The sequence below is a fragment of the Eucyclogobius newberryi genome, unplaced genomic scaffold, assembly GCF_026437365.1.
Source record: "Eucyclogobius newberryi isolate DKJ021-1_F unplaced genomic scaffold, fEucNew1.0.hap1 SCAF_1, whole genome shotgun sequence".
NCBI lineage: Eukaryota > Metazoa > Chordata > Actinopteri > Gobiiformes > Gobiidae > Eucyclogobius > Eucyclogobius newberryi.
The window spans coordinates 15,611,355-15,630,823 of record NW_027315723.1 but is presented as its reverse complement, the minus strand read 5'-3'; the positions used below and the strand labels follow the sequence as shown (position 1 = coordinate 15,630,823).

Below are 19,469 nucleotides of genomic sequence, written 5' to 3'. Positions count from 1 at the left end.
GCCTAACCCTCCTTTATTATAGGACCGATTACTTATTTAACTTTCTCATATGGCCTTGTGTGTAACTTGACGTTTTCATTAACATGCTCAGTCTTTATGGCCTTTCTGACTCAAATATTTATATGCTAATTGTTTAGAAAATACACATTTTTAATTTGAAGTCACCATACAGTTGGCTCTAATTGTGTAACCGCTTATTGAGCTTTATGAGTTTAAAGAAATACTGGTAAAAAGATCATGTTTTCGTTAGAATGTCTGCTTTTTGGATTAAAATAATGTATGTGTCTTTTATGTATACATTTATTTAAAGTGTTTAAAACATTCACAGCTGCTTGTCATTATTAATCTCACAGTACAATTATCGCATTTGCACATAACGATCACGTTCAATTTATTATAAAATAAATACTGTTTTTTAAAAGATGTTTTAGCTTGTGTTTCTTGTTTGTTGCCATGACAACATGACAACAAATGCCTGTTTAGTTACCTGACCAGCCAGTCCCTCCCACATTCTGTTCCACCTCACGGTTTTGTCAAGTAGTCTGTCAAAACGTGTTGGCAACCTGTTTAGTGCGTCTGACGTAAGCCTGTCCACGTAAGATGTCAAGCCACGTGAAAATTAAAAGCAGATTATAAACGATCTGAAATAATCTATAAAGAGGATTCAAAATTTAAAGAAGTATCACGTATATTTTACTTACGTTACTTTCTATTTAGTATTTTAATCTTAAGTAATTGTTGCATGTTTTTTTTTATGTCTTAGCATTATGTTCATTTATAATTATATTTTGCTTCCGTAAAAAAATTCGCTGCAATTTTCTAAACAAAAGGTGGCGTGACGTAGGAGGAAGCCTGCTCCCGGGTGACCCGGAAGTGACGACAGCTCCAGGGCAGCTCTCCACAGGAGAAACACCTTGCGCAGGTAAACAGCGAGACAGAGGGACCGAAAACACGAGTAAGTGGATTTATCTGTATTGTAAAGAGAGAAATAGTAATTAGAAGTGTTAACGAGAGGCGATTGGGGCCAAAATCAAGGAAGGCCACTGATTTGGGCTCAAAGTATTCATTAGTTAGTTCAAACCTGATACAAATATTGTAGCATAATTGTTACCATAAAATCAGTATACTTACAGATGTAGAATGTTTTGCTTCCAATGTTCTAGAAATTGAAATTATTTTAGGCCTTGCCATATAACGTATACGTTAGTTGGCCAACATACATTTTGTCAATTCAATAAATGTGGCCACACTGCACAAACCTGAATAACTGGTTCCAAATATTTTCACCATGAACAAACGGCAGAACTCAAAATCACTTAAGTACTGTTTCAGATGTATATCATATTCTGAAAAATATTGATTAGATTCTCGAGAATAGATCATATTAATGTATTGACAGTATTTTTTCGATCTTGTGATGGAAGTAATCAATTGAAAAAAAAAAATAGTAGCCTTAGAAATATATTTAAAAAAAAATGATGGGCAGGTTTTTACATGTTGGTGTAATCCCTCATTCGTCAACATTATTTTCATCCTGTTTTACAGTGAACAACCCCATACCTTCCAATCTAAAATCAGAGGCTAAAAAAGCTGCAAAAATCCTCAGAGAATTCACTGAGCTCAGCAACAGAACAGGACCAGACAAACTTATCCCAGGTACGTATTAAATACTGCTACTTTTGCTGTTTCTGCTGCTACACCTACTACACATACTACTATATTTCTTCTGACTTTATTACTGCTATTCCATATACAAATAGTAGTTGCTGTTGTATGTTGTAGCTCATGTGATCGCGAAGGCTGAGGGTTTGGCCATTATCTCTGTGATCAAGGCTGGCTTCATGATCACGGCTCGAGGAGGAAGTGGCATCGTCATCGCTCGACTCGCAGACAGACGTGAGGATTTCTCTACGGTGGAGGGTTTGCCACCTGCTTGTCTCCATGGAGAAATTGTTACTCCCTCGGAATATTCCACTGCCTTGCATTAAACTTGCTTGTCCATCTCCGTGGAGACAAGTAAGGTTGTCTACACCGTGACTCATCATTAGTAAGATGGGTGCATGTTGCAGTTCTCCTTTGAACGTCTCTCCTCAGAAATGTAATTTTCAGTGCGAGACTAAAATAGGATCTGTTTTTTTAAGTAAGCTTGTGTCTGTGATTTCAGGATGGTCTGCTCCTTCTGCCATCGGGATCGCTGGTTTAGGAGGAGGATTTGAGATTGGAGTAGAGGTGAGACTTATCAGGTTTTTTTTCTATATAGAGTGTGACCAAAATAATGACATCGCAACATCCAAAGTCTCACAACAGTAAATTGAATCACCAGCTCCTATGCGCCCAGAGTAAACTACATAAAACTGTAACTGTTATTAAACACCCAATGCAATAAAAGCTTTTCCTGGCCAAGAGGCAGCAGCATATTCAACAAAATAAATTGTTGTTGAATGCTGCTTACAATATGTCTGAAGCATGTTTCCCCCCTATTTTAATTTTATTTTAATGTTTCCGTAGAAGTGTAAATTGATTGATTGATTGATTGATTGGTGCTGTTGCAGGTGTCGGATCTGGTGATTATTCTGAACCAACGCGCCGCCATTGAGGCTTTCTCCAAAGGGGGGAATCTAACACTCGGAGGCAACTGTACTGTGGCTGTGGGGCCCATGGGCAGGTCAGAATTCACTGTTACTGGAAGATTTATACCAAGGAGCGGCTGTGGTGTAATGGCTTAAATTGCTTAATTATGAGGTGTTACATTACTTATTTCACTAAAATGTAATTAACATAATTATATTTCATTTTTAGAACTCAGAGTTATTTCCTGTCATTTTCAACTTAAAACACTTGACATACTGCCCCTTGACTGGATGCAAATTTGTGTTGTATTCGGGGGAGAAAGTAGTTCTATTATTTTGCTGGTACTATTACATTTTTGGTTACGTAATCTGAGCTATATTTACAATGTTCAACAGTTCAAAAACACAACCACAGACATCAGCTAGAATTCTGGTTTTGGCGGAATTTATAATAATAAAAAATATAGGTTGTATCTGCCACTATATTACATTATTATATATAGAGCTATGTCTAAGGGTTTTAAATGTTTTTATGTGGAGGGTCCAAAACCGTCTATTCTTCATGGTGATGTCATATGGTCCACTGAACGGCCTAAAACTTCAGTTCATACCATTCTGTAAAGCAATGCAATAACATTTTCATGAGAGTAGCTGGCCCTCCACTTGAAAAGTTCCATAGTGCCCCTTTAAACCAGAAATGTATAATTAGTACAATAATGTAAAAAATAATAATTCCTATGTTTTTGTAATTTACATCAGAAACGTGGAGGCCGATGTGGCATTGCGGAGTCCGGCTGCTGTTTTCACTTACTGTAAATCCAGAGGGCTGTTCGCTGGCATCTCATTGGAGGGGTCGTACCTCATCGAGCGCAAAGAAACCAACCGCAAGTACGCAACAAAGTTCTGCTTCTACAACCACTGCCCTTACTACTAATGTTGCTACTACTACCCTATTAAACCAAAAGAGACCAATCTTATTTTATAAATTACTACTACAATTGATAGTAGCTCTACTAACACTACTACTATAACTGCTACTCGTACAATGTTTACTTTATTAAACACAAAATACCAAGCCCAATTACACAACAAATTATTGCTGCGATGACTACTACGGCTATTACTATTTACTCCTATTGCTATACTGCATTATTAAATACACCAACCAGAAGTATGCATCAAAATGTGACTGCCACTACTATTTTTCCTGCTACTGCCCCCAATACATATTCCTGTAACAGATATGACTAATAATACTACAACAACTGCTACCATTTTCCTTAAGAAAGCCAAATGGCTTCATACTACTACTGTTACTACTGCTATGTGTGAAAAATGTGTATTGTGATGTTCAGGTTTTATGCTCGAGACATCAGAGCGTCTGCCATTTTGAACGGAGACGTGGACCCTCCTCCTGAATGCTACGACCTGTACCACATTTTAGACGCCTACACTGAAGCGTACACGGCCGACTGGAGCAGCAAGAATCCCAGTGTCAAGGTAAGAAAAGTTAAGGTTTCAAGATTCACTCACAGACCTCCTCTGGGGCTAGGACTCCTCTGAAAATGAGATTTCTGTGTGTCTCTCTCCTTCACTGTGGAACTCCTCCAGGTTTCCAGGTCACTTTTTCCCAAAGAGGTTTGTAAGTTTTTTGTGACCGAGAAGGAGGGTCTAAGGACAGGGGAGCTTGGGACATTTGTCTCAGGACACAGGATGCTGGGAAAGTCCCTATGAACATTGTTTAATCTGCTTTTTCACTGTCGCCCCTCGAGTCAACTGCTGATGTGATTTTGGGCGTTACAAAAATACATTGAATTGAAATATTGGAGTTATAGTTTGGTAAATAAAATTATGCATAATATTGTATAAAAGGTATTCATTTCTATCAATCTCTCTTTATTTTTCTTGTTTTCCGCTCTTTATAGTCAGCCATAGCACCATCCAGACCTGCTCCTCCAGTGAAGAGACCCACAAACGTCTACCAACCATCACCTCAACCTGCCAATACTTACCAGCAGAACCAGCCTCCTCCTGTCCAGTCCACCAGTACTTCAAAATACTGCTAAAATACAGATGATTCACATTCAAATATGTTTTTTACTACAGTATATTTTGCTGTTTTGCAGGCAGTAAAAACACGCTCTATCCAAGTATCTCCGTTTATAAATCTGATACTTCATGTAGGTTAAGAGACATTATTTAATTCAACAAAATACCAACTATTGCAACTTTTTAATTTAATACATTTTCCTCCCTTCTTTGCAGCAAGACACACCCCAAATTATGGTGAGTGAATTAAAATTAACTTCTCTGAAAGCATTTGGGGAAATTAATGCCGTTTAAGCTTAATTTGATTATAATTTCAAGGGACTAAAAATAAGAAGTGTAAAATGGTTAGAAATGCTACCTATTCGAGCAACATATTGTATGTTTTTGTGATATTGTGATTGGTCAGTATTGGAGAAAGTCAGATGAATGGCGAGTATAGGTGCTGTATAAACAAAATGCTGACACTAAAATTAAGATTTAAACATATTTTATTCAAAGCCATATTGCAATGTGGAGCATTTCAGTTTTTGTGCCACGACTTTAGAAGAAAATGCTAACATTGTTTATTTTTAGATGATTAACCATAATCATTATCTGTCATTGATCTGTCATAAGATGATCATAATATTAGAGGAGGCCTAATGTTATTTTGCATCTCCAGCAGGTGGTGCCCCAGCCTCAGGAGCACCAGCGTGGGGAGGCGGTGGTTCTTCAGCTACTCTGGTCGTCAGAGCGACACATCCGTTCACTGGACAACAGCCCGGTGACTTGAGCTTTTCCCCCGGCGACCGCATCACCGTCATCACTAAAACTGACTCTCAGTATGACTGGTGGGAGGGGCAGACGGCCGATGGCAGGACCGGCATCTTCCCAGCAAACTTTGTCGCTTTATACTGAAGAAACTACACTTCAGTGCACCTCTGTTAATTACCGCAGCAGAGTGCCCAACAAAACCTAAGATGTTCTCTTCACCTACATACGGCAAGAATAGAATTTTCAGGAATCTTTAAAGTTGGAAAATGTCCTTAGGAGTAAACGGGAATATAATGAGGATTAACACTTCAGAAGGCTATCTCTTATGTAGAATTGAGTTTCTGAAGCAAAAAAACCCCAATGTGATCACTTGGGCTTGCTGAGGAAGACGTTTTGGTCATCCAGGCTGAGCAGACTAGTTCCACCAAGTGTCTAAATGTTACATAATCATAATGTTACATGATTTTCAAAAATCATCAATCTGATGAAGATCAGCAAGTTAGCCTTATAAAGCCCAGAGGGTCAAAAGAACTACAGCGAAAATAGGCAGAATTACGAATTACAATGTTTAAAATAGATCATGAATATAAGTCAGTCTCTCTATATGCATTCTTGAGAATGGGTAATTTGCTGTTAATTTAAATCTGAATATTAGTATCGCTGACTTCAAAAGAAATGGGTCATTCATTCAATACAAGCTTAAACCAGCAGGTGATACAAGAACAAACTGTACAGTTACAAACATATCAAAAAATATGTTGCTTTGATAGAGTATAGTGCCCTTTGAAGCTTTTGTAATGGAAACAAACAAAAAAAAGTATACTATAATATATCTAACTGCTTTTCTCAGCGGTAGCTTGAGAGGTCAAAAATCTGGTGCATTTTAGGGATTTTTACATGTCCAAACTTAAACAAAAACTTTCTTCTCCATCTTGTTTTATATTTTCTATACAACTTCTTAAAATCATTGCACTTTTTCTAAGCATGAAAGGTTATTTTAAACTAATGATTTTGAGGATAACTAATTGTTATGAATTAGCAAAGCGACTTCTCAATTTGCTTCAGTCTATGGAAAAATATTGTATAAATGAATAAAGAAAGTTTTAAGTTGTACTGGCTTTGCTTTTCATGACATATACACACACAATTTTGTTTATGTTGATTTTATTTTCATATTACTACCATACCATCAAAGTACTTCTATTGTACAAAATACCAGACTTTGTGCCAATGATTGTCCAACAAACATTTATTTTATTTACTAAACGACATTACTTTAAAATATCAAAAATAGTTTTCCCATTTCCAGTTGAATACACAATTTTTGAGGAAAACTGTACAAAAGCTGGCTTATCCCTTTTAAAAATATAAAACGCACACATTCATAACAAGATATTGGAAGTAAGGGCCCTGATGTGCAAGTTTAGTTCAGCCCTTGTGTAGTTTATCTGAAAGGCTGTGCTATTATTTATCATTAAACAACGTGTAATTGCCTTATCCATCAAAGGCAGGGCTATTCAACCCAGGGACCAAATCAGGCCTTCCAAGCGATTTAATCAGGCCCACGACCTATCATCCAGGTATTAAAAAATAACAACAAAATCGTGTTTTCTAGTATAATTTAAGGTTATCATTAATTTAGACTTGGTTTGGTCTGGTTTAGTCCTTGTTTAATTCTGCTTCAGACCTGTTTTATTCTAAGTCAGATCTGGTTGGTTCTGGTCTAGTCCTAGTTTAATTCTGGTTATGTATTGTATTGGCAATTTGCAAAGCAATGTTGGTAAAGCTATTTGTATGTTATTTCTCTCAAAAATATAAGTCTTCAATATCAGTTATTGAAACAGAGTTGGGGATATTTTGTGCAACCCAAAATGTTATACTAGTGGCGTGTTTATACCAGCATTATACCAACACACACCAGAGTCATTTTCAATAATGACGAACCCTGGTTCACACCAAAACAGGCAGTTAAGGCAGCAAAAGGAGGTAGCGCACAAGGCCGGTGATAGAGAGCGCTACAAAGACGCAAAGTATGGATTTAGCAGGGAGGTGTCAAGAGCTAGATCACAGTACAATACGCATCTGAAGCAGCAGTTCTCAAACAACAACCTCGCCTATGTGTGGAGTGGGCTCCGGCTTCTCACCAACTACAAGACCAGAGCCCCCCACGCTGCAGATGACCGGAACCTGGCCGAGGAACTCAACACATTCTACTCCAGGTTCGAGACCACCCCCCTCCTCTACTGTGGCACCTCAGCCAACCTAACCTCGGGACCCCCCCCTTCCTCCTCCACCACTCTCTCAGTTCAGAGCCAGGATGTAAACAGGCTATTTCGAGAATCCAACTCCTGAAAAGCTGCTGAACTAGACGGTGTCTCCCCCGCCACTCTAAGACACTGTAGAGGAAAACTGACCCGCGTCTTCACAGACATTTTTAACACCTCCCTGGAGTCATGCCATGCCCCAGCCTGCTTCAAATTGTCCATCATTGTCCCTGTGTCCAAGTAGCCCCGGACCACTGGACTTAATGATTACAAGCCAGTGGCACTAACGTCTGTGGTCATGAAGTCATTTGAGTGCCTGGTCCTCCCCCACCTCAAGTCCTTCACCTCCCCCTGCTGTTCGCCTACAGAGCCAACAGGTCTGTAGACCTCCACTCCACTTCATCTTGCAGCATTTGGACTCCCCGTGAACCCACGCCAGGATCCTTAAGCCTTCCATTCAACACCATCCTCCCCGCTCTGCTCCAGGACAAGCTCTCCCAGCTCAACATGCCTGACTACACCTGCAAGTGGATCGCTGACTTCCTGACGGATCGGAGGCAGTGCGTGCGGCTGGGGAAGAATGTTTCAGACACTCGGACTATGAGCACAGGAACTCCACAGGGCTGTGTACTTTCTCCTCTGCTCTTCTCACTGTACACAAACTGCTGCACCTCCAGCCACGACTCCGTAAAACTGATCAAGATCGCTGACGACACCACCCTCATTGGGCTGATCTCGGACGGGGATGAGTCTGTCTACAGGAGGGAGGCAGGGCCGGCCCAGCCTATAAGCGAACTAAGCAGCCGCGTAGGGCCCCGAGGCGTTAATAGGGCCCCTAATCTGGCAACCCGTCTTATGAGAAGTGCAAGCGCAGCGTGCGCCACTAGTGTAGTAGCGCTGCTGGCGCGGCAGCGCACACAGCGGTAACATGACGCACAAACCGCATTTATTTGTAATGACAATCTGGCAACCGAGACACCAAACCTGCGCTGATTGGGCAACTTCATTGTGCGCGAGGAGCTCGAGAGCAAAACATAAACACAACAGAACGTGGTGCCTGCGTGGTCATCATGTCCAGAGGAATATATCTCCTGGTGCCGAAAAACGAAAGAAGAAACTTCTTGACGATGTAAAGAAACTGCAAACTCAACAACACTCTCCAGGTATTGAACTTCTCTTACAAAGAGACGCTTAATGCTGCTGTTTGAAAGAACACGATTCTGTCACATTAGTTCGCTCAGGCTGAAGGCGACGAGAGCTCTGCCCCGCGCATAATAATGTGTCTGAATGAAAGATATTAAACTTAACATTTACACCAGCCCGGTAGTGTTAGCTGCAGGTGAGGCCGGTGAGGGGCCTCTATGGCCCGGGTCACTAAGAGGCGGAGATCCGGTCCGGACGAGCGCCGTCTCGTCCAGAACCTCTGACGTGAGACTTTGGAGTGAACAGTGTGCGGCCCCTGTCCCGGGCCCCTGTCCCGGGCCCCTGTGCAGCCTCAGTCAGAGATGAGCGGGTTTGAGTTTGCGTCCCCTCTCTCACATCACCATGTGTGAGATCAATCGTGACTCGTGATGTCTGTTTGACTTCTTAACGTGGAATGAGAGGAACGTAAAGGTTTATGCGTGTAAGGTCCATCAGCCAATCACATCGCAGCATTGTTTCATGCAGGAGTCCAGTGTGTGATGTTCTGATCAGAACAAACATTTATATTGTAATTAACTTTTGATAGAGCAATAAAACTTTTCAATTTATTTAAAAAGCATCATTAGACTATTTGTTATAAATTATAATAAACTGATAGTGAAAAATAACCAGACATATTATGATTACGTCTGTTATAGAATAATACTATATATTTTTATACAAAAGTGGCAAAGTTGCAGAAACAGTCTCTTCACTAAAGCTAGGTTTGGACCTTCACTTCTAGTTCTGTTCATTCTCTGGGAATAACATTTTTGCACTGTTTTATCAGTGTTAATTGTTAATCAAGCAATGCTTATGCCATTTGTTTAATTTAATATAACTTGTTTTGTCACTTTGGCAAGAAGGAACAGTTGGGAGCTGTAAAAGATAAATTAGTAAGGATAACTAATACTTTTACATTTTCAGTTAAAATGAATCAATTTGATCATAATTATTTTTCATAGCCAATATTGTATTGAGTAATTAAGTACACTAATGTATTAATAACTGGCTTTAATCATTTTCTCCTGGCACAGTTTCATCACATCATCATTTTATAGCATTACAACCTCAACATTTTACTCTTACTTTAGCCGGCTGGACCACATTAAAATGCACCAGAATACACGAAAAAGGTTCATTAATTTAAACTAATGTGCTAATATGGCTGTAGACCCTTAACGCCCACAAATACGCCCAAAAACATATCTGGGACGTGTGTTATTTGTACAGGGAGTAGAGGTGATGTCAGCGGAATACCAAGTTACATTGTGGGATTTAAGTTATCAATATTTGAGCTTGTGAGGTGTTGAGAATAAACTAACTGGATGCCCTGGAGTTTTGGTGCGCTTTGTTTGCGTTGAAAAAAGTTCCCATGTGTGAATTGTTTACTGACAATGGCAATAAAACTGATTCTGATAACGTGGTGAGGGGCCCCCAAATTTTTTTTCGCTTAGGGCCCCCTGAAGGCTTGGGCCGGCCCTGGAGGGAGGTGGACCGGCTGGTGTCCTGGTTCAGCAGTTAACAAACTGGAGTTCAACGGCCAGAAGACAGTGGAGATGACAGTGGAGACACACTCCCCATCACCACCGTGGACTCCTTCCGCTTCCTCTGCACCACCATCACCCGGGACCTCAAGTGGGAGCACACCATCAACTCCCTCATCAAGAAGCCCCAGCAGAGGATGTACATCCTGCGGCAGCTGAGGAAAGCCAAGTTGCCAGCGCAGATGATGGGCCAGTTTTACACGGCCATCATTGAGTCCATCCTCACCTCCTCCATCACCGTGTGGTACGCTGGAGCCACAGCCAGGGACAAACAGAATCTAAAGCGCATTGTGCGCTCTGCTGAGAAGATTATCGGCTGAAGACTTCCATCTCTGCAGGACCTGTACGTCTCCAGGACTCTGGGACGAGCAGGTCGGATCACTGCTGACTCTGGGACGCTGCTACATGTGCATTTGTTTATTAGCGCGACCGGATTGCAGTCCTTCTCTGTCGTCCCTCAGGCATTTTCGTACTTCGCGGTCCAAAAAGTGGAGATACACTGAAGGAACTCGCTGCTAGCTTCGCTCAACACACACCGGCATATCAACCACGCATGCGCAGCTAGGGGAACGTGCTGATATCCTGGGAACGATCCAGAACGAGCCTACAGGTGTGCACTAGCACGCAAGGAATGACTGACATGTGGGAGAACTAATCAGCCGTCCACGCCACGAGGAAATCAGACTCCGATTGGTCGCCAAAAATCCTCTATTCTACTTTAAACCAGGATAAAACTGACAAAACTAAGTCTAAACTCCAGCTAAATACAGACTAGTGACAAAAACTTGGATTCCTAAGAGGTTTTAACCAGGACTAACCCAGAACTAAACTAGATTAAAAGCAAGACTAATCAAGGTCTATAAAAGCAACATCTTTGCTTGGACTGTACCAATCCTAATCCAGTACTGAACCCAGTCTACCAAATCTAATGGACTAATAGACGTCTAAAATAATCTTCCTCACCGCCTCCAGCAGAGGACGCCGTTACAATTGTTGATCTTGTTTTTTGTTTGTTTTATCTTGTTGTTGACAGTCATAAACAGAGTCAGGAAGTGGCAATCCGCTCGTCTCCGGGAGCAACAGGCATAAACCGCAACCCACGATTGGGCCGCTGCTGTACACCAACATTGCAGCCAATGAGATTGCTCCGTCTGAAGTGGCCGGGACCAAAGTGTTGGCGAGGCATCCGAGTCGAAAACAGAGATTCACCAGAGACACACAACGCTGCCTGAAACGAGAAATAAATGTTTTTTTTTCAGAATATTGTTTCTCTTTTCCACAAAATAAATCGCAACAATTAATTAGAAAATAATGAAATGCGCAAAATATTTTTTGCTATGGTCCACGGCCTGGACAAAAAACATACCAACAGATACGCATAAAATAATAATCAAAGCTTTTTCGTAATCGACTTACTCTATTTACTCGATTAAATTGTTGCAGCCCTAAATGTGTTGGGGGATAAACAACAGAAGAAAGCCGTTGAGGTTGACTCGGCAATACCAAGTGATGGCAAAATAAGGAAAAAGGAACACGAGAAACTGGAGAAATACCAAGGGCTCAGAGAGGAGCTGGAGAAGGCGTGGAAGATGAAGGCAAAAGTGGTGCCCATGGTCATCGGAGCACTCGGGGTAGTGACCCCCAAACTAGAGGAGTGGCTACAGCAGATCCCTGGAAAAACATCAAACATCTCAGTCCAGAAAAGTTCAGTGCAGGAACAGTAAAGGTACTGCGCAGAACCCTCAAGCTCCCAGGCCTCTGGTAGAGGACCCGACCTTAGAAAAAGGATCGAGACCACCCACAGAGGGTGAGAAGGGATTTTTTTTTTACACACACACATATTATATTATAAATATATATATATATATATATATATGTATGTATATATATATACGTGAAATTGTGAAAATGGGATGAAGACTTATTTATCTCATGCTTGGTCCATTTATTTGATATATTACAAAGCTTGGGTTTTCCTGTTTCACTTGAGCTTTTCATGCCACAATTGTGAAATTGTTTGCGTGCTTATTTATTGCTTAAATAATTGATCTGCGTTCACATACAAAAAGTATTCAACACGTAGTGATAACAGCACACAACTCAAAAGTTATTCCTCATGAAATATGTAAACCAAAAAAATAAATTAAATAAATACATGATATCCAATCATAAGCTCAATATCATATACTTGTGTGTGAGGTAGACTTGAAACCCAAATAAAGGGGATATCAGAATGGTCCACAGCAAAACCTATTCAAGGGGGTATCCACGCACTTCACAGTTTGAAAATGCCTTACATATTTGGACAGAAGACAAGCTGACACAAGATTTGAGCTATTGCTATTTTATAGCCTGTTGCTTGTGGCACCAAGGGTACATTAGTGTTATAATGTCATACTCATGTGCAATACTCAAGACGCAATAATGTCATATTCATGTGCATAGAACTGCTGTAAATAAGTGTGTTTACTTTACCACTATGATTAGTATTATTTTGTCCTGTGATAGCTTATTTTTATCTTTTTATTTGTATTTTATTTATTGCCTTCTCTCTATTCCCTATTAAGAATATGAGAGGTTCTGTACATAGGAGTTTTGTTTATAAGAGTTTTTTTCTATTAAGAGTGTTAGCTGTTCCTTTCTTCTGCATCTACACATTTCCCCATGTGTGGACAAGTAAAGGCATACCTTATCTTACCAACGAAGTAATAACCCTCACAATAAATCAGCAATTGGGCTTGACTGTGAAGCCCCTTAAACTACAGCATGTCAGTGAACCCCAGCTTCAGCAAAAAGAAAAGATGAGTTGAAAGTGCTAATGCTAAAGCTTGAGATGGCATCACAAGCTGCTGAGGACAAAGCCAGAGAGGACAGTCCGGTGAAAGAACTAAAATAAAAACCATGGCCTCGAATTTGGAGATGCTGATTTTCACCTTGGCAGCTTCACACTCAACTACAAACCATCTCAGTTCATGTTGCATGTCCTTGTTTGATGAACATAATCTGCAAACAGCAGGAATAAGATCCTGCAGTCCCCAAACCAGACACCCTCCGACCCCTGACACCTCCGCGCCTCAAAATTCTGTCTATAAAAACAATGACCAGATCCAATGCTGATAACACAATTGTTTATGTAGAGGCAGACACCCCTAAACAGGCCTAAGTCGACATATCACAGTGGCTCAATGACACTTGTTTAACTTTAAACTTTTGTGAACTTAATGAACTTAAGGCCCAGATTGAGGAGGTGAACGAATTGAAGTATCATCAAGTATATATGTATGCAATGATTTTAGGCCACAAAATCTGTCCTGAAGCCTTTAGTGTCATTGCATAAAAATACACTTAAAAGTATGAAGTGGCATTACTGACGCATTATTCAAAAATATAAATTTATGACGTTTGATCATTTCATTCATAACTGCTGATGCTCCTCCTATATCCAAGGTTTGACTATCGGTCAGATACTCCTCTCCAGTAACATAGACATTACCGAGAAGGCTTAAGAGAGTGATCCATCTGTACAAAGATAACACCCTCTTCTTAAACTGAGGGACCACCACCACCACAGTCTGCTAATCCATAGGTACTGTTCAAGACCACCATGCATGTTTTGTAGAGACGTGTCAGCCAAGACAGCCCCACAACAGCCAGAGACTTTGGATCCTCAGGACGGATCTCCATCCGTCCATCCATCTTCATCCACGCTAAAGTCTTGCCACCAAGGAGCTTGCCCACAACCTCTGTGACTTCAGCTTGGGTAATGGATGAGAGTCTCGGCTTTATCCTAGTCTAAAAAGTATCTGGAGTCCACAGCAGAAGGAAAGAGGGTGAAAGACGTGATACAATTAGGATTAAGGGAGGTCGGGGTACTAGAATTAAAAAAAAATTAAACTCAAATTAAAAGCAAAAAATGTGGTCTGGGAAAATAGTACATTAAAAATTGATCAACATACAGATGTCATCTCTACCTATAGGCAATTACAGGATTCCACTGATTAAAATTATTAGATGTCAATAATTTAAAGCGTGCAAATTATTGCACGTCTATGTCTCTGTGTTAACCCTGCGATGAGCTGGCCTCTGTCCAGGGCCAAAGTCACTGGGATAGGCTCCAGTCACCCGCGACCCCGAAAGGGAACAAGGGGTAGAAAATGAATGAAAGAATGAATAATTTAAAGCAAAAGATAAAAATAATGATAATCATATTAATATTGAATACACAAAAGTACGCCCATCGATTTTATAATCTTCTAGTAGATGCATTCTATTAATGATTTGCTGATGTTGCTTATAATGATAGAATTGATGGAGACTTGTACATTAGGCTATAATTAACCTCACATTAACTATGCTTCAGCACCTTTCATCAGTAGGCACTTGGACAATACTGTTTTAGACCTGAGTTATTAGTTAGAATATTGAAAAATATCAGGCCTTTGTGTGTCACATTTATTAATTAAAAATACTCTTTTTTTGTTTATTTTCCTGGTGGAGGACAACCAGACCCCCCTTTATATGTGTTAAAAATCACAAGCACAAATGTTGAAATACAGTTATAAGAGTTTTTTATCTTTCTTTTTTCAAAGTTATTTGTTTTTATTTTTTATTACCACAGGAGGCTGAGAACATTTTCCACTCTCCCCGGAGGTGTGAGTTAAAGACCCTGCTGACAGAAAGCTCCGCCAGACGTTTCTCAAAAGACCCTCATGATACAATTGGGCCTGCCAAGTCTGTCCAGCCTCCTCCCCTGGCAATGGATCTAATTCAACACCAGGTGGTAACAGCTCTGGCCCTCTCTTCACTTCCTGGCACTGTGGACTGATGGAACCTAGTGCTCAAACATGGTATTTGTTATGGATTTGAGAAGCACAGAAGTCCAATAACAGAAAACTGCCCTGGTTCAGTCCGTTCCGCCCGAGCACCCCTCTCCAGGTGCCACTGGCGTTGCCCACATGAGCACTGAAGTCCTCCTGTAGATCAACGGATACCAAGAAGGCCGGGTACTCTGCACTGCAGTTTGGCTTGCAGGACAACACAACAGTGAGAGACCTGTCCTTGGCCTCTTATTCACTGGGGTGAGCTCAAACGTGACAGCTAGGTTGTGGGGCTATAAGCAATCCCACACCAGCCTACCACCTCTTCCCGCGATAACGCCAGAGAAGTGGAATATACACCCCCTCCGAAGGAGTAAGGTCCTTGAGCCTAAACTGTGTGTAGAGGTGAGCATAGCTATCTCTTGCCTGTAACTCTTAACCTCCCGCACAAGCTTAGTTTCCTTTCCCCAATTGTGGTGATGTAACAACGTGCCCATGGACTGGGTTGTCAAAGCTTCTGCCCTCGACCACCGCCTAGTCCTCTTTGCACCTGACTCCTATGGTTACCTCTGCGGGTGGTACGCTCACAGGCGGTCGGACCCATGTCACCCCTTTGGGGATGAAACTGTCTGGGATCACATGGGTAAAGATCCGGTCACCAGGCAATTGCAGATGAGCCCCAATCCCAGGCCAGGGCTGGATGCAGGGTGGGGCCCCCAGCATATAAAAAGGGGTTTGAAAGACTTTCTAAAAGACAAACACCTGACACAGATGGATCAGTCCAATGACCAGCTGGTGAAGGTGGACACAAAACAATGAAGAAATAGCCCTAACATGTACAAAATGTTATACTTTGAAATTAGCATTACAACAGTCAGTATCAATTTCCTGATACTTCGAGATCAATACTCCAATTTCTAGTAGTTTCTTTGTACTCTGTACTATAATTGAATATTATTTTGAAGTAAAAATGGCGCATGAAGCTTTTTTTAATTTGTTAATTTCTTCTGTAAGGATTTCCCAGAATGTGTGTAGTTACCTAACGATGGTGGGGAAGAGCTCTATGCTGAACAAACTGGAGATCAAAGTGGCCATCAGGATACAGAGCTTCCCCAGAAGAGCAGAAGACATGACCAGCACAGCTTCACCTGAACAAGAGAAGCAGAGATCAACGAGCTGCAATAATTATGGGTGGGTCAGTCAACAGTAGTGTATTCTAAATTTTTCAAGTGGATACATACAGTACAGTCCAAAAGTTTGGACACACCTTCTCATTCAAAGAGTTTTCTTTATTTTCATGACCATGAAAATGGTAGATTCACACTGAAGGCATCAAAACTATGAATTAGCACATGTGGGATTATACGGTACTTAAAAAAAAAGCATGAAACAACTGAAAATATGTCTTATATTCTAGGTTCTTCAAAGTAGCCACCTTTAGCTTGGATTACTGCTTCGCACACTCTTGGCATTCTCTTGATGAGCTTCAAGAGGTAGTCACCTGAAATGGTCTTCCATCAGTCTTGAAGGAGTTCCCAGAGATGCTTAGCACTTCTTGGCCCTTTTACCTTCACTCTGCGGTGTGTGTCCAAACTTTTGGTCTGTATTGTATATATATATATATTTTTTTACTCTTTCTCACCCTCCGCGGGCTGTCTCTATTTAACCCCCTTCAAGCTCGGGTCCTCTACTAGAGGCCTGGGAGCTTGAGGGTTCTGCTCAGTATTTTTGCTGTTCCTAGCACTGCACTTTTCTGGACCAAGATATCTGATGTTTTTTCTGGGATCTGCTCAAGGCATTCCTCCAGTTTGGGGGTCACTGCCCAAAGTGCTCCGATCACTACGGGCACCACCAACATTCACGCTCCAGGCCTTCTTCAGCTCCTCTCAGGCCTTGGTATTTCTCTAGTTTCTCATGTTCCTTTTTCCGGATGTTACCATTCCATGTACTGCAATGTCCACCACCACGGCTTTCCTCTGACCCTTGGTTCGCCATTACCATTCAGTCTGTCTGTATCTGGAAGTCCCAGAGGACCTTGGCTCGGTCGTTCTCCACCACCTTTGGAGGTGTTTCCCACTTTGTCCTTGGGGTCTCCAGCCCGTACTCTGCACAGATGTTTCTGTACACTATGCCAGCACCTGGTTATGGCGCTCCATGTATGCTGTCCCTGCAGCATCTTACACCCTGCAGTTATGTGCGGGGACCTGATGGTCTCAGGGCCCCCTTTGCACAGCCTACACCTTGGGTCTTGTCTGGTGTGGTAGATCTGGGCCTCTATTGATCTGGTGTTCAGGGCCTGCTCCTGTGCTGCCATGATCAGGGCCTCTGTCCTTCAGACCGGCTCTTTCTAACCATTGGTAGGATTTTGTGATATCAGTCACTTCAGTTATGTTCCGGTGGTACATCCCATGTGGGGACCTGTCCTCCCATGATGGTCCCTCCAGCACCTCATCCTCTGTTCCCCATTGTCTGAGACATTCACTGAGCACGTCATCTGTAGGAGCCTTGTCCTTGATGTACTTGTGGATCTTGGGAGTTTCGTCCTGGATAGTGGCTCTCACACTCAGTAGTCCCCGGCCTCCTTCCTTACAGCTAGTGTACAGTCTCAGGGTGCTGGATTTGGGATGGAACCCTCCATGCATGGTCATGGTCAGGAGCTTTCGTGTCTCAACATCTGTGGTCTGTAACTCCTCCGTTGGCCCTCTGATTATTCCTGCAAGGTATCGGATCACTGGCAGGGCGTAGCTGTTTATTGCCGGGACCTGTTCTTGCCATTGAGCTGCTTCTGAGGACTTGCCTCACTTGTTGTAGGTATTTGGCCGTAGCCGTTTTCCTTGTGACCTCTTCGAGGTTGCCATTTGCCTGTGGGATTTCCAGGTACTTGTAACTGTCCTCAATGTCTGTTATTGCTCCTTCTGGGAGTGAGACCCCCTCTGTGTGGACCACCTTCCCTCTCTTAGTCACCATCCGCCCACACTTCTCTAGTCCGAATGACATTCCGATGTCTGAGCTGTAGATCCTGTGGTGTGAATCAGGGAGTCAATGTCCCACTCGCTCTTAGCATACAGCTGGATGTCATCCATGTAGAGGAGGTGACTGATGGTAGCCCCATTCCTGAGTTGGTATCCATAGGCCACTCTTGTTGATTATTTGGCTGAGGGGGTTCAGACCTATGCAGAACACAAACACACACACACACACACACTCACACACGGCATGCCTGCTGATTGGTTGAACACTGGCGAAAAATCAACCCCCCGGGAGTAAGTCAGAGTGAAAGAGAGAAGACCAAACTCAGACCCATCAGAGGTCTTCCAGGAGGAAGTATCCTGAGGAGATAAATGGCTCATCTCTGGCCTAGCAATGCTAAGCTAACCTATGAAACAAAGACATTCCAGAAACACGCCCATGGAAGCTAACTTACTCAACAAAACCTGGATCCAGGATAATCTCTCCAAATCAGCCATCAGTGAATCAGTGTGACGGCCTTTTTGTTAACTGGAACGCCTCAGAGCCAAGTAAAACCAAGCCAAGAGGACCTAATCCAGTGCTTCTTCAGCCTGACATTGTCAGAGCCAGAGCTCTAGAGTGGCTGTCCCCGAGCGGAACCCTTGGGACATCCATCGCCTCTCTCAACATGGACATAGAAGACCATTTCCTCTGGATCACAGCTCCTGCATATGGTCGTATGACACATATTTCACAATCTGGCTGATATCATTTTAGAATCAACACAGGGCCGTAGCCAGGATTTCTATGGGGGGGTTATTTTTGTGTCAAGGTGGACCTTTTTAGTATGATGAGGTAGTAATAACTTACATGTATACATATAATGTTTTATCACACAAAAAACCCCAACGTGAACGTTGGTGGACAGTCATTTTAAGGTCTCTCCAGAGATGCTCAATTGGATTTAGGCCAGGGCTCTGGCTGGGTCAGTCAAGAATGGTCACAGAGTTGTTCCTGAATCCACTCCTTTGTAATTTTCGCTGTGTGCTTAGGGTCATTGTCTTGTTGAAAGGTGAACCTTTGGCCCAGTCTGGAAGAGGTTTTCTTCCAGGATATCTGTAATACTTGGCCACGTTCATCTTTCTTTCAATTGCAACAAGTCGTCTTGTCCCTGCAGCTGAAAAACCTCCATAGCATGATGCTGCCACCACCATGTTTCACTGTTGGGATTGTATTGAGCAGGTGATGAGCAGTGCCTTGTTTTCTCCACACAGACCGCTTAGACGCCAAAAAGTTCAATCTTGGTCTCATCAGATCAGAGAATCTTATTTCTCATAG

General features: G+C 42.0%; 2 protein-coding genes across 2 annotated transcripts in view; one reads left to right on the top strand and one right to left on the bottom strand.

Moving 5' to 3' along the window:
• The first annotated feature begins 897 nt into the window (after nucleotides 1-897).
• Nucleotides 898-6,485, top strand: sh3yl1 (SH3 and SYLF domain containing 1). Its single transcript, XM_072435118.1, has 11 exons — nucleotides 898-955; nucleotides 1,546-1,656; nucleotides 1,783-1,896; nucleotides 2,165-2,229; nucleotides 2,553-2,665; nucleotides 3,330-3,458; nucleotides 3,926-4,070; nucleotides 4,496-4,616; nucleotides 4,697-4,750; nucleotides 4,836-4,856; nucleotides 5,281-6,485. Coding segments are annotated over exons 1-11 (1,110 nt in total). The 5' UTR covers nucleotides 898-954; the 3' UTR covers nucleotides 5,517-6,485.
• A 4,748-nt stretch (nucleotides 6,486-11,233) lies between these two features.
• LOC140348843 (solute carrier family 22 member 6) overlaps nucleotides 11,234-19,469 on the bottom strand; it is a 32,550-nt gene continuing 24,314 nt past the window's right edge. The window contains 3 exon segments of the mRNA XM_072434993.1: nucleotides 11,234-11,379; nucleotides 11,381-11,593; nucleotides 16,222-16,330. Of these exon segments, the coding sequence (XP_072291094.1) occupies nucleotides 11,325-11,379; nucleotides 11,381-11,593; nucleotides 16,222-16,330 (377 nt within the window). The 3' untranslated portion in view covers nucleotides 11,234-11,324.

What these genes read in the sequence shown, in the direction of transcription:
- sh3yl1 (XM_072435118.1), top strand. An exon ending in ACCAGACAAACTTATCCCAG is followed by an intron (nt 1,657 to 1,782) that starts GTACGTATTAAA and finishes TGTATGTTGTAG; the next exon opens with CTCATGTGATCGCGAAGGCT. An exon ending in CGCAAAGAAACCAACCGCAA is followed by an intron (nt 3,459 to 3,925) that starts GTACGCAACAAA and finishes TGTGATGTTCAG; the next exon opens with GTTTTATGCTCGAGACATCA.